General features: G+C 44.4%; 1 protein-coding gene across 1 annotated transcript in view; it reads left to right on the top strand.

The window, feature by feature from the left end:
* Nucleotides 1-6,337: 6,337 nt before the first annotated feature.
* ST8SIA2 (ST8 alpha-N-acetyl-neuraminide alpha-2,8-sialyltransferase 2) overlaps nucleotides 6,338-21,325 on the top strand; it is a 34,778-nt gene continuing 19,790 nt past the window's right edge. The window contains exon 1 of the mRNA XM_088136433.1: nucleotides 6,338-6,848. Within this exon, the coding sequence (XP_087992559.1) occupies nucleotides 6,751-6,848 (98 nt within the window). The 5' untranslated portion in view covers nucleotides 6,338-6,750. The remainder of the gene's footprint in view (nucleotides 6,849-21,325) is intronic.

Here is a 21,325-nt window from a genome sequence, read left to right as displayed (position 1 = left end):
CTAATAGGAAACTGGGAAGAGGAAGAGCTTCTGAAAACAACCTCTAATTTGGGTCAATTTCATTCCATGCAGACACATTTTCAGTGCATTTGCTTAATGGTGTTTCCCCTTCACATTAAATACATGGTTTTAGATAGCCAAGTGCCTAATATAGAAGTTTGTATGCTTCACACACATACAAATGCATGCTTACACACACACACACACACACACACACACACAATTTTCTGGGCAAATCATATTGGTGGTTTTTGGGTTTTGGGTTTTTTCCCTAGCAATGGTTAGCTCTAAAGGACCAGAGATGTAACCAGCCTCAGCAGGACAGTTCAGCCTTCAATAATCGCCGTGTGTTTGACTAATGTCATCCTAAGTGAGTAAACTGATCCTTTTTCCTTTTCTCTAGCTTCCTCCACCCCACCCCCTCTTACACACCATCTTCCTTGACAATTTCTTCTTGAGAATAAGAGAAATAACACCTTTCCCGCTTTGCAGAGGCCAAATGAATGGTTTTTCACAGCAGTGAGAACGATTCCCCCCAAAGGCACGCAATGGAAGGGAGATGCCCACCCCCTACACAAAAGCCAAGTCTCAAAATGTTACAGAGGGAAAAAAAAAAGGTGGGGGAGAACTAGAATTAAATAGTAAATGTTTTGTTTAAGAAGGTTTTCCTTTTCTTAAAAAGACAAACAGTAACTTAGGGTTTGGTGCTGGCTTCTGGTAGCTTGCCAGCCAAGTGCATTTAACAAACATTTATTTTTATTGTCTGTCTTCTTTTTCTGTTTTGTCAATACTTAGTCACACTGAGAGCTACAGCGACCGTGGTGTGATCACTGCTGTTTTATATCCCCACGTTGTGTGTGTGTGTGTGTGACTTAATCTTGACTCCTGATGGCTACCTGGATAGGTCCCTGCAGTTTTCTTGGCAACCTTTTTTGAAGTGGTTTGCCCTCGCCTTCTTACGGTGGAGAGAGGGGGACTGGCCCAAGGTCACCCAGCTGGCTTCGTTCCAAGGCAGGATCAGAACTCAGAGCCTCCTAGCTTCCAGACCACCACCTTTAATCACAACACCAAACTGGCTCTCTGTTCCTGCATTAGGTGAAGGCAACTGATTAGTCCATGTTTTTACAGCCTGCTTTTCCCCAAAACTGTATTTCCATCTAGGAATGATGGGCAAACAGCCTAGTACAGATGACACACCATGGCAAGGTTGTTTGTATCACCGCAGATTTTTCTCCCGCTCTCAAAGTAACGGAACCAAGAGCCATTCAACATTCAAGAAAGTGGGGGGGGGGGGCAATTCAGAGAGAAAAGTGGAGGAACTTTCACTGAATCCAAATTAATCTGTTATTCACTATATCCACGCTTATTCCTAATGACGGCTAGGTGTTGGATTTATGTATTACCAATTGCTGGGGGATGCCAACTGCAAAGGAACCCCAGAAAAAGGGAAGGGGTACACCTGGCAACCCCCCCAATGAGTAGTTTGTACCCACTGCCTCCCATTTATGAACTCCTTAAAATAAGTTTTTACCCCCCTCCCCATCACAAATTGCATACATGAGACACAGCTTGCCCACCCAGACATGTACAGGAAGCTGTAGAAGACTTTCATGTCCATGTCCTGCTCTCAACTTCTCAGAAAGCACTTCTTTGGCTACTGTGGGAAACAGGAATCTGGCTTGTCCTCTGATCTGGCCAGGGGACTTATGTGTAACTTGCCTTTCTTTGCTGGGTAAGACATTTATTTCAAGGATGTGATCCTCCACATTTCTTCATTCCTCCTTCTCTTCCCCTACAATTATAATCTAACTTTTCCCTAAGAGTTCTTGGAGGCACACAACAGGATCTGAAGAGCTCTCATGTAGACGATAGAGAAGAATTGTTCAGAGGGATTTCAGAAGACAGAATAAGAAACAAGGGCCTTCAATCACATGGAAGCAGATTTCAGTTGGGCCTCATTTCATTCCTAATGGGAAGTGCTATTCAGCCATCGAACAGATAACCGCGCAAGGTGGTAGACTCTCCTTCGCTGGAGATGTTCAAACAAAGGCTGGATGGCCATCTGTTAAAGATGCTGTATCCAGCAGAAGAGAACATCTGTAGCTCAGGGTTGAACTGTGGAGTCCTTGGTGCTCTCTGAGCTTGGTTGTTTGCTTGCAGACATTTCATTACCCAACTAGGTAACATCATCACGATGCTACAGTAGTGGATTCCTGCACCCAGCAGGGGGTTGGGATGGTTGGTCTCCTACAAGGTCCCTTCCAGTCCTTACAGGTAGGCCTCAACTTACCACCACAATAGGGACTGGAAAATTTGCTGTTAAGTGGTGTGGTTGTTAAGCGAGGCATCACATGACCACACCCAATTTTACTTTTGTGGCAGTTGTTAAGTGAATCACACAGTTGTTAAGTGAATCACGAGGTTCTCTATTGATTTTTGTTTGTTGGAAACCCCTTGGGAAGGTTGCAAATGGCAATCACATGAACCCAGGACACTGCAACCTTCATAAATACATGCTGGCTGCCAAGTGCCCAAATTTTGATCATGTGATTGTGGGGATGCTGCAATGGGCATAAGTCTGAGGACTGATCATCACATTTTTCAGTGCCGTCATAACTTTGAAGAGTTGCTAAATCAATGGTCATAAGTCGAGGACTACCTGTATATCAGCGTTAACCATCTTTTAGGACTTTCACTAAAATGTGTATTTCCTGCCTCAAAATAGCAAAGAATGGGCCCTTTTCTCACTTCTACCTAATCATGTAACAAATGTGCCCCAACAATTTCCTCTTTTCTGCCCTGCTCCCATGATGTTGCCTTTATCTCACCCCAGACCAGAAGTGAAACAAGCTGAAGTCATCCTTAGCTGCCCGTGCATTAAAGTTGCATTTTCCCTCTTATTCCACTTCTGTCTAAAGACAGCCTCAAGGGGTATAAAATCTGTTCAGCTCTGCCACACCTATCACTTTGGGGAAAATTAGGGGACTGGGAGTGACCGGGAACAGAAACAATAGAAGTCAAACGTTTTCTATCTTTTAGCTTTTTGATTTTTTTTTAATGAACTCCAATGTTATGCTTTTTAATTGATTGTACCCCACCCTCCTTATGCTGGTCTATGATTGTAATAAAGCTTTGATTTGACAATAGAAGAAAAGGGTTCAATAACAGGCCAACAGTGTTGGTCTAGTTTTCTGCCCATTCCATGGAAAACAGTTCAACCTAGCAGTGGAGAAACATGTACCACTTTTCACTTCCATTCCTTGAGTCCAAAAGCAGGGTGCACATCCCGCACAATGTAATCTTAGACCCGAAAACACACCAGAACACCCAATAGCCTTTCAGCTGAGGCTGCATGGTTGGAATTGTCTTCACCGGTGGGATAAAAGCATCTTTCTGGTCAAATTTCCATCAGATCTAACATGGTCACTCCAAGAACAGTAAGACAGGCCTGTGAGCAACACACGAGCAAGTCAAGCATGAAGACAGTGGTCTGGAGTCACATTGGTGGACAATTTTGGAACTGTAGCTACAGCAGATCTGGGAGGCATCAGGTTAGAGAAGGATACTTTGAAAGCCTCCAGTAGGGGAAAAAATGATTCATACGTGATTTGGTGTTCTCTTCTATAAACACCAAAGCTCTGGATTCTGTTACTGCTGAAAGTTACGATGCTTTGGACGACTCTTAGCTTGCTGAGGTTTGAAAACTGAGCTGCAGTGATTGCTTTTTCTTGCTCTTCAACTGTTCTAGATTCTTTTTTAAAAAGTCTCGGTTTTGACTGATTTTCTTTTCTTTCTTTACACCGGTTTAAAAATCTGGCTATGAGCAGATGGAGGTGCAGGGTTAAAAAAGGTCCCTACTAACTAAACCCCAGCCTCTTTGTGGCCAAGAGGCAAGTCTCTCCCTTAATTTTCAGTGAGATTCCCATAAATTGTTCAGTTTTCAATGGGGCATGTTCATGATACCCGATACAGCATCCTCCTCCTCCTGTGCTTTTGTTTGTCTCTCTCAGTCTGTTTCCTATCACAGAAAATCTGAAATTGGAGAACAGAGCCCTCCCAGTGAAAGGACAACAGCATAACAAAATGTGTGAATTACCATAGCCCAACAGGTACATCTTTTTTAGTAAAAAAGAAAAAGAAAAAGTGAGATTATCTCTGCATACTTTCACCCTTCCTTTGTTGCTCAGAGGCCTTGAACCCCCACATTTTAAAAAAAAGATGTGTTCATTTGCACTTTCCTACCTTTTAAATGTTAAAATGTGTACAAAATAGCACAAATTAAACAAAAACAAAAACAGCTCAGAGCAAATTTTAAAAAGCTAAACAGAGATTCTTCTAGGAGGCCACTGGGTGTAGTGAGAGTCCAGTCCAATGGCAGAGAAGAGGCTGGTGGTATAATAACAAGATAAGTCAACCACAAAATTCTGCAGGATTTAATCCCCTACTAATAATAAGGGGAGAAACAAGGCATTTCTGCATAGCTGAAGATCCAAAGGATCTGGTAAAGGAATTGGGGAGAGGCATGAAAACAGTAGCCAAATTTCCATCTCCAACCCACATAAGGACTTAAGCTGTGGTGATGGTTCCAACTTCCCTACCACATCCAGAGAATGGTTGTTCCCTTCCAATATTACCCTTTTTATAATCTCACCCTTTTTATCATCAGTTCATTTCTTTCCTTAACCGTTTTCCCCCTCCCACTGTTCATGGTAATTGAATAATGCTATAAAAGATAAAGATGGCCTCAGTTCTAGCTTAGTTCCTAGGGATTTCACGAACGGTGGAGTTTTCCTTGCAAAAATACAGAAGTGATTTGCCAATGCTTTTTTTTCAGGATTGTTTTTGCAATTTCCCAAAGTTGCCTGCAGTCCGAGGATCCTTGATGGTCTCCCATCCAAACACTAGCCAGGGTTGACCATGCTTGGATTCAGAACTTGGACAAGGCCAGCCACATGCTAAGACAAATTACACTCGTTTGAGACACCAGCAAACATAAGAACAGACAAAGCTCATTCTAGTCCAACCTTTGGGTTCTCCCACTGGCCAACCAGATGATTCTCCTGATGCTTGTAAGCAGGAGATGGAGACTTGCCCCTCTCCCACTGCTGTTCCTCTGCAATGGTTATCTGGTGGTTTCCCACCTCCAACCTGGAGATCACACCGAGTTTTTGAGACTAATAGCTCTGGATAGACCTGCTCTCCATGAACCTCACTTCCTTACTGAAGCCATACAAGCAAGTGACCGCCACCATGTCTTCTGGGAATGCATTCCACAGTTTATGCAGGGGTGAAGAATTACTTTGTCAGAGAAAATAAAAGCTCCTGTCTAAATCTCTTTCCAATCCACTTCCTGGGATGACTCCTGGTCTTACAGCTTCTGGGCGGGGGGGGGGGGGGGGGGAATCTCCTTGTCCACTTTCATTCAGTTTCTCCTCAATCCCCAAATCTCTCCTCTGTCCTCTGATGGCCCAAGCAGCTACTTCCTGGCTGATTTTTCTGCTTGAAAGAGAATTTAAGGAAGTTCTTATTTTTTTCTTTTAATACTTTATTTTTTAGGGATACCCTCTTCAATGTATTTTGGTAGTTATTTATATTGCCTTTGTGATTATCACAGCCCACTTTTCCTCTTCTTTCTGTTCTCCTCCCTGGGACATTACTTTCCATTTCATGAAAGATGCCTTTTACAGGATCATAGACCTTCCTATCTCATCCTGGATTTGGCTGATCTTTCCTTACATTGTGGAGAGTAATTCAGCTATTGTGGCTTAAAATATATATATATATATATATATATATATATATATATATATATATATAGGCAGTATGAAGAGAGGTGGTTCTCTTGATTGGTCCCATTTCTACAGTTCCCCTATTTTTTAGTTGCCCATTGGCTAAAGATAAGAGTGTTGTGGGTACATTTCCCATCGCTTCCAGAATACTTAAAACTCTTCTTCCCCTTAACACTAAAGCGTGGGATCAAAGTCTTCCTCTTCCTGGAACTTACACTTCTACACTTGCCTCGGCTTCCTATCCCACTGTTTTGCTCTAGCTTCTAAGCCAAAGGGCACAGAAACCCCCACAAAGCAAGTGGGGGTGGGGAGTTATTCTCAGTTGGCTTCTAAGTTGGGGACAGGCGGGGAAATTGATCCACCTTACAGGGTTGTGATGAGGATTCCCACAAGGTAAAGACAGCGTGGGAGGTTTGATCCTGATTGTTACACCTCTGAGTTGGCTGCCGTTGGGTTCATCAGATTCGGTGGTGTGTGTGTGTGTGTGTGAGAGAGAGGGGGGGGGGCTGAAACTTTGCAAAGGGGTGTTGGAGAGGGAGGAGAAAGAGGGGAGGAGGGAAGGGAGATGGAGATGTTCCTCTTCCCCCTTACCGTTATGTTTTTCAGAGAAAACCTTGTGGGGAATGTATCCTGGTTCATCGCTGGGTAGAGATGGAAGTTGGATTTACCGGCCAGAAGATGCGGTGAAGGGGGTGGTCTGCAGGAAGAGGGATCCTCTGCAAGCAGGCACAGCCTCCCCCTTTTTGTTCAAGGCAGTTTCCAAACTCCAGAGCTCCGGGACCCCTTCCTTCAGGACCGGGAAAGGAGGGGGAACAGGATCAAGAGGAGCCCGCCCCATCTCCCCCCCAACACACCGTTTTCTGCAGTTCAGCCTCCTCCCCCTCCTCTTCGCCGCCGCCGCCGCCGCCGCCTCCTCCAGCCGCCGCTCGGATCCTGTCGCGGCCGGGCTGGCCCCGGAGCCATGCCGCTGCCCTGCCGGAGCTGGACGCTGGCGCTGCTCACCCTGCTCGTGGGAATCCTCCTTTTTGCGGACATCGCCGAGATAGAACTGGAAATCGGGTACAAGAAAGTGGCGCGCGAGAGAGGCAGCCCCCCCGCATCTTCTGCCCCCCCCCGCCCACCAGCCAGGGGTCTCTTCTGTTGGGGCTGCTGAGAACAGTTGGAGGCAGGAGAAAATCCGGAGGGGGCGGAAGGGGGAGTGGGAAAACTGATAAACGGGGTGGGGGGAGATAGATGGGGGTCAGACAGGTGGGGGCATGGGGGCGGCTTTGCTTGCCTAGACAGCAGGGGGGCCGGGGCGGGGGGCGACAAAGGGCGGGCTGGTTGCAGAAGGGGGGGCCAGGAGGCTTCGGGAACGGGAGGGAGGGGGCGCCGGAGTTTCTTTGTTTCCAGCGCCGCCTGTTCTGCCTCGGCGGCAGGAGAAGGAAGGGAGAAACAGAGCTTGCCGGCCGGGGGGGGCGGCGGGAGGCGACGCTTTCTTTCTATCCTCCCCCCTCCGGAGCGGAGGATCGGCGGCGAGCCAAGCCGAGAAAGCCTTGGAGGGGGCGAGGGGGCGTGGACGAACCCTCCCTGCCCAGCGCGCTCCTCAGTTGCAATTGTTCCGGTGAATTCGCGCGGCCGGCTTGCAAGTGTACCCGGCCAGCCCCAGCCCCTCTCTGGCCCCGCTGTCTTCCCCTTGCACCCCCGCCCCACTGCCCAGGCCAGCTCTTTTAATGCTGGGGAGGGGCTCAGCCTTGGCTTATGCTTCGAACGTCGGCAATGCTCTCCTGAGCAGGTGCAGAGCGCAGCTCCTTCTGGCCGGGGCCGCACCATTCCCGGGAGTTTGCCCCGAGTGGGGGGCCGGAACCCAAAGTCAGCCAGTCAGGCCCCCGCAGACCCCCACTTTGAGTTACCTTGGTAACCCGTGCGGCTTTTAAGCCCCTAAAGTGGGGAAGGGAGTCTCTTGCAAGCAAGGGAGCCGACAACTCCGGGGAGGAGTTTGGAAAGGACCCCCGTCTCGGCCCGGGGAAGACCTTGTCGAAGCGCCCCGAGCCCGGCCCGTGCATTCGCACGACGGGCTAAGCCTAACTCGTTTGGACGGTGGTGACTTGTTTCGTGGCTTAACGTGACGCGTGAACCCAGTCGGTTGGATTAGTTCATTGTTCAGTGGGTTGTGCAGACCTGCGTACACACCCCCTCCCAAGACGCCTCAGTTCCATACCTGAATTTAGCAGGGAGGCAAAAGCGAATTAAATCACGAGGTAAAGCTAGGCTTTGCATGACAGTGCCTCTTGGCTGAGTTCCCACCCCGTACTTAATCTGGTTTCCTAGCTTGAATTGGGGTGGTTCCACCCAGTTGTGGCTTCTTCTATGAGCTACAGTTAAGTCAATCCTGACTTAGTTTGACTGCCAACCCTACCTTAGAAAGAAGGACCATAGCTCATCTCCAGGCAGGGCTAGGAAAGGGCCAACTGTGGATAATAGGGTCTAGAGTCCAACCCATTGAAGAAGGTTGATGTAGCTACCATGGCTGATGGCTTATTAATGATTATTAGCAACGGCAGGGAATGAGTCACTGCAAAATAATTAGTTCTCAGCGGGATCCTGGAACAGGTGGAGGGAAAGCCGGCCAAGTGGTTCTTAGTCAGCCTTGTTTGGAAAAGGCACTTCTTGGTATCAAGGAAGATGGAGGTAGAAATGAGCACTGGTCACTCCTTGGCTGTAAGAGCAGTTCCTGAGCAAGAACAGCTCCAAGAGGCATCTGATTCCATCAAGAACCCTTGTAGCTCTGGAAGAACAGACAGACACATTTCTGGATCAAATGGGGCTGGGGGAACTCACTGTCTTGGGGCTGAATTTCCACCCCACCCTTAACCAGAGCAGGACGTTTTATTAGTTCATGTTGATTTATTAGAGTTTAGCCTGTCACCAAAGTTAGGGCCAGGGTGTCTGCTGGTAGGGTCAAAAAAGTCAAGATGGCCACAGCAGTGCAATTGAAACTCCACCTGATATTTTATGTGTGTGGCTGCAGAAACACCTGGTCAGGTTTCCAGTGGATGAAGAAAAATAGTAGCTGCATTCACAAGACACACTGCTTGGTGAGGGTGAACAGTGATGAGGATTTGCGGTTTAATCTGCCCTGCAAATCAAGTCTCTTTGGGATAGTTGATGGTTTGGCGTATTGTGTGAAGCCAGGGCATGGGTTAATTCAGTAACTAAGTTAAATGGGTCATCCTGAAGCAGGATACAAGCTTTTACAGCTCAATTCTTCTTTGTGGGGAAGATGGAGAAAGATGTATTTTGTCTTGCTGCTGGGCTAGTCTCTGTTAGAAGAGGAATCTAAGTGCATGTGAAAGGGGGTGGGGCTTCTATCCCATGGTTGTGGCCACCATCTTGACTTTTTTGACCTGCAAACATCTCTGTAAGCTGATCAGTTCTTGGAACATGAAAGCGTTCTGGTTCCTAATTACCTGCCCTCAGTTTGGTTCATTGGGGTGAACTGTGGAGGGGAAAGACTGGAAGTCGAATAAGTCCTTTGAAATGTGGGGCAAGTCAGCTCTGTTTGGACAACTCAGGAAGGTTAGGGGATTGTCTCCAGAATTTTTGAAGGAGATCAGTGCAAAAGTCAGATACTGTCCCTATAGAGATCACTTGGTCACTTGATCTTATAGAGATCCCTTGATCTATGGCAACCCTCACTCGGTTGCCATAGGTGAGCAGCAACAGCATGCAGATAAATAAGTAGGGGGAGAGCAAAGGAACAGCCTGGAAGGGCCCCACTCAGCACTGGGAAGGGGAAGGGGAAGGGGAGGGAAAGAAAGGAGAAGTGAGAAGAGAAGAAGGGGAGGGGAGGGAAAGGGAAGGGAAGGAAGGGGAAGGGAGAGAGAAGAAGGATGGGAAGGAAGAGAGGAAGGGAAAGAGAGGAAGAGAAGGAAGAGAAGAAGGAGGAGAGGAGAGGAGACACTTTCACTGGCCTCTGCTGTTTAGGGACTTTTGCCTTTAAAAGCCTAGTTTCTCCAAAACTAATCAGTGAGGTTGAGGCAAGCAAAAAGTATTTTGGATCACCAAATCTCTGTGCCCCTCTTCTCCTGTTCTCTCCCTCCCTTCATCCCAAGCAGCAGTTACACAGATGGAACAGAATTTCTGAACGATTTTTGAAATTAAATCGAGGGCTGGGTGAAAATGGGCCCAGAGCCACCTCTGATCCAAGAGCTATGTGCTGCCACCCCCTCATGTAAATCCGTGTATGGATGCAAAGGTGCTTTCCATTCTAGAAAAGTGCCTTGGTTTTAATTCAGAGAGAAAGAGCTTGAGCTGTTAAACGGATGCAAGGAGAGGAGAAGGCATCCGTGCCCCTCCAGTCTCTCCAGGAAAGACTTCTGCAAACATGGAGAGTCATTGATGGTCCAGGTAGATCAAGTTGGGGAATTCTTTCATGGCTAGGAGTCACCTAAGGCAGTGTTGTCCAAACTTGGCCACTTTAAGATGAGTGGACTTCAACTCCCAGAATTCCCCAGCCAGCCATGCTGGCTGGGGAATTCTGGGAGTTGAAGTCCACTCATCTTAAAGTGGCCAAGTTTGGACAACACTGACCTAAGGTGACAGAGGCGGAGGTTCACCATAACCAGGGTTATCAGGTATGGCTCCATGCCCAGGTTGCAAAAATCCAGCCAACCCTTGAAGGCAGCCAAAGAGATTACAAGAAGCTGTAACGCTTGACTGCATTTCTGTAGCCTGCATAAGCAGGGTTTTCTGTTTTTGGACTGTTTGCCAGGGTTGATGTTGCTTTCTATAAATTATGTTACGTCTCTTTAAGGGCATATGCTAGAGTGCTTGTATCGTTCCCATCTCAAAAAGTTGGAAAACTCTGCTTTTGATTTTCAGCAGTGGTTGCTGGAGAGGATCCTGGGATGAAAAAAAAAGTGATCTGGGGCTCCATGTATTTAAGCAATACAGAAAAAAGTGGGCAAGGATTCCAGACTATTCCAAAGGAAAATGACTTGGTTTGAGACTTGTGGTGGATATCTATTTAAGTATTACGCCTGTTATATATTTCCGATGTATATGTTTTTTATAAGTATACTTTCCCCCCTGTATTTTTCCCCCTCTCTCTTTTCTGGCAAGCCAAATCTGTCTCATCCAGCTTGGCTTCCTTTCCATGTACTAAATCTGACATTTGCTTCCATGTGGTTTCTTATTTGTTCGGGATGAATTTCTCCTTGCATTCAGAGCAATTCATCCTTTTGCCATTGTTGATTTTCTAAAAATCCTTACACTTTTGTTTCAACATTGTTTTTCGTGTAACAAAATGGGTGGAGTGGGTGCATGGCACATTAAGCCAAGCTGGTGTAAAGCAAACAGATAAGAAAAGTATTGCAAACAAGCTTTCAAATTAGATAAGAATCATCTTTCGACATTGACTGATTTAGGGCCATTTTTACCTGACAAGATGCAGAAGATTTCATCTTGTGTTTATAATGTTAGTTTAACATACAATTGGGAGAGGATACTTAAGAAATGCATGTGGTAAAAGAAGCAGAGGTATCCACAAGGAGGGGGTCAAAAAAGTCAAGATGGCAGCTACAAACATGTGATCAAAGCCTCACCCCTTTTGTACATGCATCATGATGTAAAAAAGGGTGGGTTTTGATCATATGATTGTGGCCACCTTGACATTTTGACCCCTACCCCTGCAGACTCCCCTGACAAGAAGAGAGAAGGTCAAGGGGAAAAAAAGGGTAAGGCATAAAAGTGGATTTTATACTAATTATTCCACAGAAGTTGAAAAACTTTGGTCTTCTAGAAAGAATGAATGAGGATCAAATTGCACAATCAGTATATGAGGGAAGAATAATTGGGTTGAGAAGAAGGGGAAGACAGGAAATCATGGTTGGCTGGAGTTGATCTGATCCTCAAAAATAGAGAGGTAAGAAGGTTAAAAACAAAAGGCAATCTATTGAAGCAGTGAATAGATGTGGTAGAAATAAGGATGCTTTGCAAAGATAGAAAGGAATGGAAAGAGTTGATGAATGGGGTTGGTATAAACAGATTTAGTTAGATTTCCTTTTCTTATCTCTTCTTTCTCATTTTTTTGGCTTACTACTTTTCACTTTTGCCCTTTGCATAACATGATTTACCTCAAAGGAGAAAAGTATAATGCATATGTAGGTATGGAAGTATGATTTGAATGTAGTTAAATGTATGCCTTCACTCCTGTTTTTCCTACCCTGTGGATTTCTTTTTATGTTTACACTTTCAAGGCAAACAACTAAAATGCACTATATTATAGGGACGCATTTGAGAACTCAGTCCCACATGCCCCCTGGAAGCTTTAATCTAGCCTTCAGAGCCCCTCCAAATATAATGGTCACAAAATTGTAATGTTTAATGTGATGTGGGGGTGGGGAATGATCAGATTCATGGGGAGCAATCATATTAACTGGTGTAATGTATTGTCATTGGCTTTAATTTAATTTAAATGAAGTTAAACCTGCTTCTTTATCCTGACTCCAGTATGTGTTGGAGTTTGGCCACTGGCCATTCAAAAGCCAAGGTGGTGCTTAGACTGAAACAGGATATATATATGAGAGAGAGAGAGAGAGAGAGAGAGAGAGAGAGAGAGGGCACCTTGTTGACCATGGCTAATTTCAAAAAGAGCTAGGCAGGGTTGGATCAAGCCAATAGTTGGATGAGAGATTCCCAGGAAATACCAGGGCTGTAATTTACTCCAGAAAACTGTCCCAGAAGCCAACTGTAAACCACTTCCATGTTGTGTCAAGAAAATGATATGGACACCCACATGAAGTTAGCTGAGCTGAATGCAAGGGGGATTGACCATCGCTCAGAAGTGGGTTGGCTTCTGAAGCAGGGAAAAGGAAGAGCTTTGCAAAAAGTACATTTATTTTCTATATAACAACTATTAGTAGTGGCTATCTTAATTTGCTTTTCAAAAGGATTCAGAAAGGGAAGAGTTGTTTATGGACAGCTGTTACCCACTAGAATGAAATGGAAGGCCCAGAAGAGGAAACTGTGTGAATGCTGGAGGTAAAAGTCAGGGCATGTTTGCTCCATCCTGTCTGCTTGCAGACTTCTCAACTGCAAAATGCTGGTCCAAGGGCATCTTTTTGTTCGAAAAGCTTTTGGGATCATCGTAAATCAGGGTACACCCAAGGAAACCCTTGGAACTGTTTTCCCAGGACCTCTACAAAAATTGTCACTGAATTTTACCTTTGAAAGGCAGGAAATCATTCCCTTCCCTCCCTCCCTCCCTCCCTCCCTTCTTCCTTTCCCTCCCTCTCCTTCCTTCCTTCCTTCCTTCCTTCCTTCCTTCCTTCCTTCCTTCCTTCCTTCCTTCCTTCCTTCCTTCCTTCCTTCCTTCCTTCCTTTTCCTATCTCTCCTTCCTTCCTTCCTTCCTTCCTTCCTTCCTTCCTTCCTTCCTTCCTTCCTTCCTTCCTTCCTTCCTTTCCACTCAGTTCTCTTTATGATGACACTCATGTCTTCCTAGGAATGTTTTCTTTGAGTTAACGCTGGACGCACAGTGCGCCTGTAGTTATTTGTTTATTTTTAATCAATATACACTTCTTCTTCTTCTTTTATTATGGAATGTACAGTATGAATGATGCTGAGTGCATAATGGAGGTTACAGAAAGGACAATAACCTCCCACTGAATTAAGTGGGAGCCATAACCGAAGAGCCCAGGATGTGATGCAGAACGAACGATGGTCTGTTCTGTTCTAACAATCCCAGCATAATAATGAAGCTGCGTATTCCCCACCCTTTCCCAGAAAACATGCTGTTCAATGCCAAATCCTCGTGCCCGCCTTTCTCATTTTCCTTCCCTCTACTTTCTTTATTTCCTTTAGCTCTTTTAAAGGTGATTCCAGAAGTCTTAGGGCCACAGTTCCCAGGATTTTCCACTCTGAAAGGGTCCCAGGTTGGAAAAGGATAATATTTTGAGGGGGGAGGTTCCCTTAAGTGGGAGTTTCTTAAGAAATCCATTGTCTCTCTTTCTTCTGGATGCACGTGTGTGTTTGTACACAAAGAGAGTTTGGTTTAGCTGAATTGGAACAGGTTTGGGCAGACTGTTCTAAAAAGACATGACATAGAAGGGGAAAGGAAGGGAAAGGAAAATGACATTCCCCTGGCACCAATTCTTAGGCTAGGTTTACCCAATATGGCTTAGGTTGTTGAGTTCTAGGTAATGTTAATTGTGGTTAGCTTTTTTGCGGCTTAGCCAGTGGTTACGGCAACAGGCTAGGAACCAGGAAACTGTCAATTCTGATCCGCCTTAAACAGCTGGTGACCTTGGACCAGTCCGTCTCTCTCCGCCCTAGGAAGAAGCCAGTGGCAAACCGCTTCCAAAAATACTGCTTAAGAAGCTGCAGCAACCGTGGCTGTCCAGCTTTCATTGAAGTTCTTCTATATATATGTGTATATATATGTATGTAAAATGGCACAGGTCCAGGTTACCTGCGGGACTGTCTTATCCCCATCATATCAACCTGTCCCACCTGGTCAGGCAGAGACGGCATATTGTGGGTCCTGTCAGAGAGGGAATGTTGGCTGGCAGGGGCCATTGCCCCCACCCTTTGGAATATTCTCCCCCCAGAGGTGTGGTGGGCCCGAACCTTCCCGGCTTTCCAAAAAGGTTTAAAGACCTGGCTCTGTCAGTGTGCATGGGGTGATATGGGCTCTACCCGTCCCTGGGCGTTGTTAGCCCCCTGATGATGCTCCCTGGAATTACTTGCCAATTCTCCGTCTTCTTGGAACCTATTTATTTTTAGAATGGTTTTTTATGTTGTATTTCAATGCATTTTTATCTTGTTGTAAACCACCCAGAGTCGTTTCACAAGATGGGCAGTGACAAATTTGATAAATAAACATCATTTTGATTAAAGGCGTTTTTTACAAAGTTAAAAGAGAAACGTGAAAAAATGTTTAAGAAGTAAGAAAGAAAGATCCCACTCATGGACACCCATTAAGATAGCTCTACCCCGCATGGCAAAGGTGTAGTACATGGGTGATCTTTGTTTTCTTCTCTTTCTAGGGAAGGAAATGGCTGATTCATGTAATATGCTTAACCCAAATTGCAAGTTAACAACAGAACTGCAGTGTTCACACGACATCCCATAGCCAAAGAAGGATATTATGACTTAATGCAGTGTTGTCCAAACTTGGCCACTTTAAGATGAGTGGACTTCAACTCCCAGAATTCCCCAGCCAGCATGGCTGGCTGGGGAATTCTGGGAGTTGAAGTCCACTCATCTTAAAGTGGCCAAGTTTGGACAACACTGACTAAATAGAATGGCCAGGTTCCCACAACCTGCTGAGACAAGGCTGGATTCACACAACATACAGAACTACAAAGTACCCAAGGCTGTCTGAGCCTAGGTTAGCAGGTTGTGGGAACCCAGCCACTGAGAAGCGGTAGCTTTCTGTGGGTGGGCAGCACAGGTGCTAGTAGATTCCTGGCTGGCTCATTTAGCATGTAGGTTAGTTTGGTATCAGCTTAACATGTTCGGCAGACCCAGCCACTGTAGCTTATGAACCATAATTCAAGGTCGAGTTGTGTTGTGTGAATTAGGCCAGTTGGAAAAGTTGGGCACAAATTGAACTCCAACTGTAGGAGCACACCAACAAGCAAAATCAGTGCCAGAATTTAAACCTTGCTCATCAAGAGGTAATTGCTAAAAGATGTAGACCCCCACTGTTTTAAATCCCATTATTGGTTGTAATTTTATTGAGCAGCTCATCCAATTCTTCAGACAAAGAAACGTTCAGAGCAGTTTCTAGATAAGAATCCAGCCTCCAGGCCAATAGTCTAAAATATTTTTTCCCAACCTGGGGCTCTCCAGATATGGGATTACAACTCTCATCATGCCTAACCCGCACAGCATTGTGTTGATGCTCAAGATACCTGGAAGGCAAAGATCAAAATAAAGATCAAAGGCACAAACATCTGTTTTTAGACTGAGTTTACCCGACACAGCTTAACACGTTGCTTCATTAGCCTGAGAGAATGGCTAATCCTTTAAAAGGGATTTCACAGTGCCATGCATTTGTAGGCATGCCAAGCTTCCAAGACCAAAAGTAGCAGAACCATGAATCATTGAGAGCCAGCACCGGTCTTGTCTGGAGACTTTTGGGAAGCATCTGGGAAACTGGAAGGAATGAGAAAGCTCTCTGCAGGAAGAGTAGGAGCTGTATTTCCTGACCTGGGGAGACTGTAATCTGAATGTGGAGGCTGGGAAGAAGGTATGAGGAATGTAGATGAGGAAGATGTGGCTCTCCAGATGCTGCTGAATGAAGATGCTGTTGAATGAAGCTCTCTCCAGATGCTGCTGAATGAAGATGAGGAAGCTGTGGCTTTCCAAATGCTGCTGAACTACAACTCCCAGCAGCCTATGTCAGGGAATTCTGGGAGTTGTAGGCAGAACTTTTAGCAGACCATTCTAAGTGATTGCATCATTAAACCAAAGCCTTTCATCGATGGGATTTCCTAGTAAATATATTCAGATTGCAGCCTTAGGTTTTGGTTCAGCTGGGGACCGAAGCTGCACTCCCTTTGTACTCAGAGGGATTTATGAAGCCACATGCTTCCGAGTGCACAAGAGAACCCAGCACCTGCAAGTTGTGTCACACATCTGATCTCACCCTCTTTGGAGATTGGGATGGGGGAGATTTCAAAATTCAGCACATCTGGAGAAGAACATCTTAGGAAAGTTTTCCCAATTGCACAAAGAAAAAGGCAAAGGTTTCCTGAAAGTCCCAGTGTTGACTTGAAATATGACAGCCTGCTTGTTAAGGGAAAAATAATTCTTTGGGCACCCAGTTGCCAAGCTGTGATGGCATGAGTGGGTGACATTATCATTGTTTATGTGTCTTCTTTCAAACATCTTGTTTGAAACAGGAACATAAGATTCCCTTCTCTCTGGCAGGGAAATGGATGCATCCAGGCTTTTTTCAGAATTAATCCCAGGAGGGATTGCCACAAGTCAGAATCGCTTTAATGTTTCCCCAGCTCCTCTGCTGCATCCTACCGTGACATCACCGGCTGTTCACTTCAAGTTGGCAGGTGGGACCCCAAAATAAATTCTTGTGCAGGATTACAGCATCAGGCCTCTTTCCACAACCCACTGCCCACCAGATATGCAGGACTGTGACTCCCAGAACTCCTTTGGCCACCCGTTGGCAGGGGACCCGGTTGGGGAAGGTAGCTTTACTGTATTCCCCCTCCAGATAAGGAGAGAAAGGAGACTATGAGTCACCTTTCAGGAACCACTGACACAACATTTGTCCTTGGAAAAGATTCCCAGGCATGGACCAGACAATGTTCTTAAAGCTCATGACTCAGAATTATAGGGACAATTGGAGCACTGGCCAGGCAATCTTGAAGGAGTTGATCACCAAAAAAAAACATTCCCAAGAAGGAATCCCTTGGACTTCTCAACAATACAAGTAGTCCTCACTTAATAACCACAATAGGGACTGGACAATTGGTTGTTAAGTGGGGTGGTTGTTAAGCAAATCAGACCTGATTTTATGACTTTTTATGCAGCAGTCATTAAGTGAATCGCTGTGGTAGTTAAGCAAATCACACAGTTCCCATTGATTTTGCTTGTCAGAAGCCATCTGGGAAGGTCGCAACTCTTGATCATATGAGTCTGGGATGCTGCAACCTTCATAAATGCAAGCTGGTTGCGAAGTGCCCAGATCACAATCACATGACTGGGGGTTGCTGGGACAGTCGTAACTTCGGGCACCAGTCATAAGTCACTTTTTTTAGCACTGGTGTAACTTTGGACGGTCACAAAATGAATGATTGTTAAGCAAGGACTACCTGTACAATTAGGAAGCCAATCAGGCTGGGTTAACTACCACCAAGACTGAACACCAGCCCGTCACTGTGTCCAAACTAGAAGAAGGAGTTAAAATCCATAAAGGGATTTCTTAAGCCAGCTTCATTTCCGGCTGTTTTACGCATGGGAGACTAGCTGCTGAAGGCTGCAGTGCGGAAAAGCCCTCTAGGGAAAGATGTAATAGATCTGAAAGAAGGCAGTCTTGAAGAGTAGATGAATGCAAGCAGAGAAGTGAAGGGGTAGGTTTAGTTATAAATGAAAGGTCTAAAATCTTAGAAAGTCTTAGAAAGTATAAATTAGTGTTATCTAGACTATTATGAGTATCTATGAAAATAGGAATCCATAAGTTGGTGATAATTACATGTTGCATTCCAGTGAATGGTGATCATGGAAGAAATTAGTTTTGGGGAAAATTGTGTGACATTCTGAATTAATCTAATCGGGAGATAGGGGATATTTTGTTAGGAACCATGAATGGGGACAAGACAAGAGTGTATAGAAAGCATGTTTGGGTCAGTCAAAGATACAAGAATGAATGACAGAGATGATTGTGAGCATCTGCTTAGATACTGCTTCAAATGTATAATTCAAGCATATGTCTATTCATATGTACATATGAAAAATGACTGATTTCATTGTTTATAATGGAAGAATGAGAGAATGAATGAATGATTCAAGAATGATGAGAGGTTCTGAATGAGTGAAAGACCATTATTTGATAGCATCAAGAGTGGATTTTGGGGGAAATGGACATGAAAGAAATTGGAGTGAAAGGAGAATATCTACTGGATGAGAAGAAATAAGAAATGGAATTAAAAATGCTGGGAGAAACAACCATCTGAAATATGCTGATGATACCACTTTGATGGCTGGAAGTACGGAAGTCTTTTAAAATCTCTTGTTGAAGGCAAAAGAGATAGCTTTAGGCAACACCACTCCAATGCAAATAGGTGGAGAAGAAGCTGCAGTGATAATGGGACTTTATCACCGTGTGATAAAGAGACAACTGCTTCTTGAGAGAAAGACTGTGATAAATGGAGATGAAATATTAAAGTGTGCAGACATCGCACACAGCAAAGGTACATATTGTCAAACTAGATCATCAGAAAGAAGAAGAATTGATGCCTCTCAACTATGTTGCTGGAGACAATTGTTGAGAAAGCCTTAGCCTGCAAGAAGAACAAATAATTCAATCCTAGATGAAGCGAAATCCATTGGAAGCCCTAGTAATGAAGCTCCCCAGAAATGCTAACAATGAAAAACTTATATGATCTGAAGCTTACACTTTTGGATATGTAATGAGCAGGCAAGAGTCATTGAAAAAATCCCTGATGCAGGGGAAAAAATCAAAGCTGATTGTAAAGAGGCCAACAGAAGCAGAAAGCTAGAACCTATAACTGAGAATACAACCAGGAGCTTATACATACTCAGAGAAATGACTGACAGATGAGGAGTTTATTTATTTTATTTATTTATTATTAAATTTGTATGCCGCCCATCTCCCCCCAACGGGTGACTCTGGGCGGCTCACAGTTAAAATCAGAAACCCCATCAACAATTAAAAATCCCCCATAAATAGTTAAAATAAATTAATCCATTAAAAATCAAATATAGACAGCAAACCCTGTACATAAATACTAAAAACATTCAAGATGACGGGGAGGGGGGCAAGGTCAATTGGAGTTGGAAGCGACTGAATGAATGAAGGACAACCACAGAACATCTTCAGGAAGAGAAAATACAAGTTGTGTTTGGAGAAGGATTGGAAGAGAGCTGAATATCTCAACAGAATGAATGGAATGTGGATGTAAGGAAAGAGAATGAGGAAACAGAGTGAGAATAATTATAGTACGGAGAACCTCATGGATGTAAAAAAAAATGATGTTTGGTGGAATGATGTTTGCAGGAGGGTGTAGATGAGGGGAAAATGCATGTAAGAGAATGATTCCTGCAAAAATGAAGATGAGCAAAAGGTATTAAATAATGTGTACTGACAGAAAAGATATTGGCAAAGAATGTAGTCAGAGAGAGCAAGGAACAGCTGAGATTAAAAGAGGCAGAGAAAATGTGCAGCAGTTTTGAAGGAAATCAAAAATTATTTTGGAAGCGAGCAAGGAGGCAAGGCCCCTCCAGCAAAGTGAACGGAATTAAAAATAAAAGCCATGAAATGATTTGGGCTGAAGCTGAAAGAACACGAGAAGGAGTAGTTCAGAGTCTTGTGTGGGAACGGCAGAGAGAGGTTGAAGAGTGAAATTAGAGCAAATACTGTAATGCTAGTGCTCAGGGAAAAAAATGATGGGAAGGAAGTCATAAATGTTGAAAGATAATTGTAAGGTGGCAGGAGTAAATGGTGTAACTGGAGAAATGTTAAAAAAGGATGCGGTTCGCTTATGGAGTGACTGCAGTTGGTTTAAGGTGTGTGTAAAGGCTGCGTTTGTGCCTGACAATGGAAAGAATGCCATGATTGTTCCCCCCCCAAAGGAAAAGCTAACAGGGCTGAATGCAAAAACTAAACAGTAGTTTGTTAAGTGTGCCAGAGAAGATTTTTGGCAGAATTATGATTGAAAGGGTACAAGAGGTGACCATGAGCAAAATTTGAGAACCGCAGGGAGGCTTTATTGGGGGGGGGCTGATATAGCCCATATTGTTACTCTTCAGCAGGTCTTTGAGAAACATGCAAATGGGAGCCAGTCTCAAGAGCAAGGAAAGAATAAAACAAGCATCTTTGATGTCCCCTTGGTGGTTTAATGTATTTATGGATCATTTTAGAAGGAACGTTTGAGGTGATGTTAGAAGTGTTTTGGGTAGGGACATGAATGGGCGTGTTCTTTCATGGATAGACTACGCTGTATTGTTAGCTAAGAACTCAAATAATTTTTTAGCGAACGTTAGGTTGTAGGATGCAAGAAGAAAACCAGTTTGGCCTATTGGATTAGGAATGAGAATACCTGAGTTCTGGTCTTTCCTTAAGCCAGCTTGATCTTGGCTAGTCACACTCTCTCAGTGATAGGAAGAAAGCAGTGGTGAACCATTTCCAAAAACTGTATGGAGTTCTCCGTGTAATCAGGAGTCAAAAATGACTTGAAGGCTCTGTGTGTGTGTGTGTATCAACATTATATATAATGTTAACATTATACATACATAACGTACATACATATATCAACATTATATATAATGCAACTGACTGCAAGGAATATAGATCTGAAAATTAATGTATCAAACACCAAGGTAGTTCACTCTAAGAAACTAGAGCAGTGTTTATCAACCTTGGCAACTTTAAGATGAGTGGAGTTGAACTACCAGAATTCCCCAGCCAGCCATGCTGGCTGGGGAATTCTGGGAGTTGAAGTCCACTCATCTTAAAGTGGCTATGGTTGAGAAACACTGAACTAGAGTGAACAATTAAAAGTTATACATAAACAATGAAAATCTAGAGCAAGTAGATGGACTTGTGCACTTAGTAAAACATTTATTGAAATTTAAGGTACGGAAGGGCTGATAAAAAGGTAGAGGACCATATGGGATCTGTGGTGAGGAACAAACGTTTGTCAAAAATAGCTATGCATAAAGTCTGCTTCTGCCTGTTCTGTGACACAGAAATGAGACTTGGTCATTTCTGGAGAAACAAAAGTACGTTCAATGTGGCTGGAAAAATGTGCTGCACAGAAGAAATAATTCTACTTTTCTACTTTCTTGT

The sequence above is a fragment of the Python bivittatus genome, unplaced genomic scaffold, assembly GCF_059951505.1.
Source record: "Python bivittatus isolate LINGU-HERP-01145 unplaced genomic scaffold, Pbiv_v1 ctg000140_np1212, whole genome shotgun sequence".
Classification (NCBI taxonomy): domain Eukaryota; kingdom Metazoa; phylum Chordata; class Lepidosauria; order Squamata; family Pythonidae; genus Python; species Python bivittatus.
Note: the sequence above shows the minus strand (reverse complement) of the source record. Positions and strands in the feature narration are given on the sequence as shown.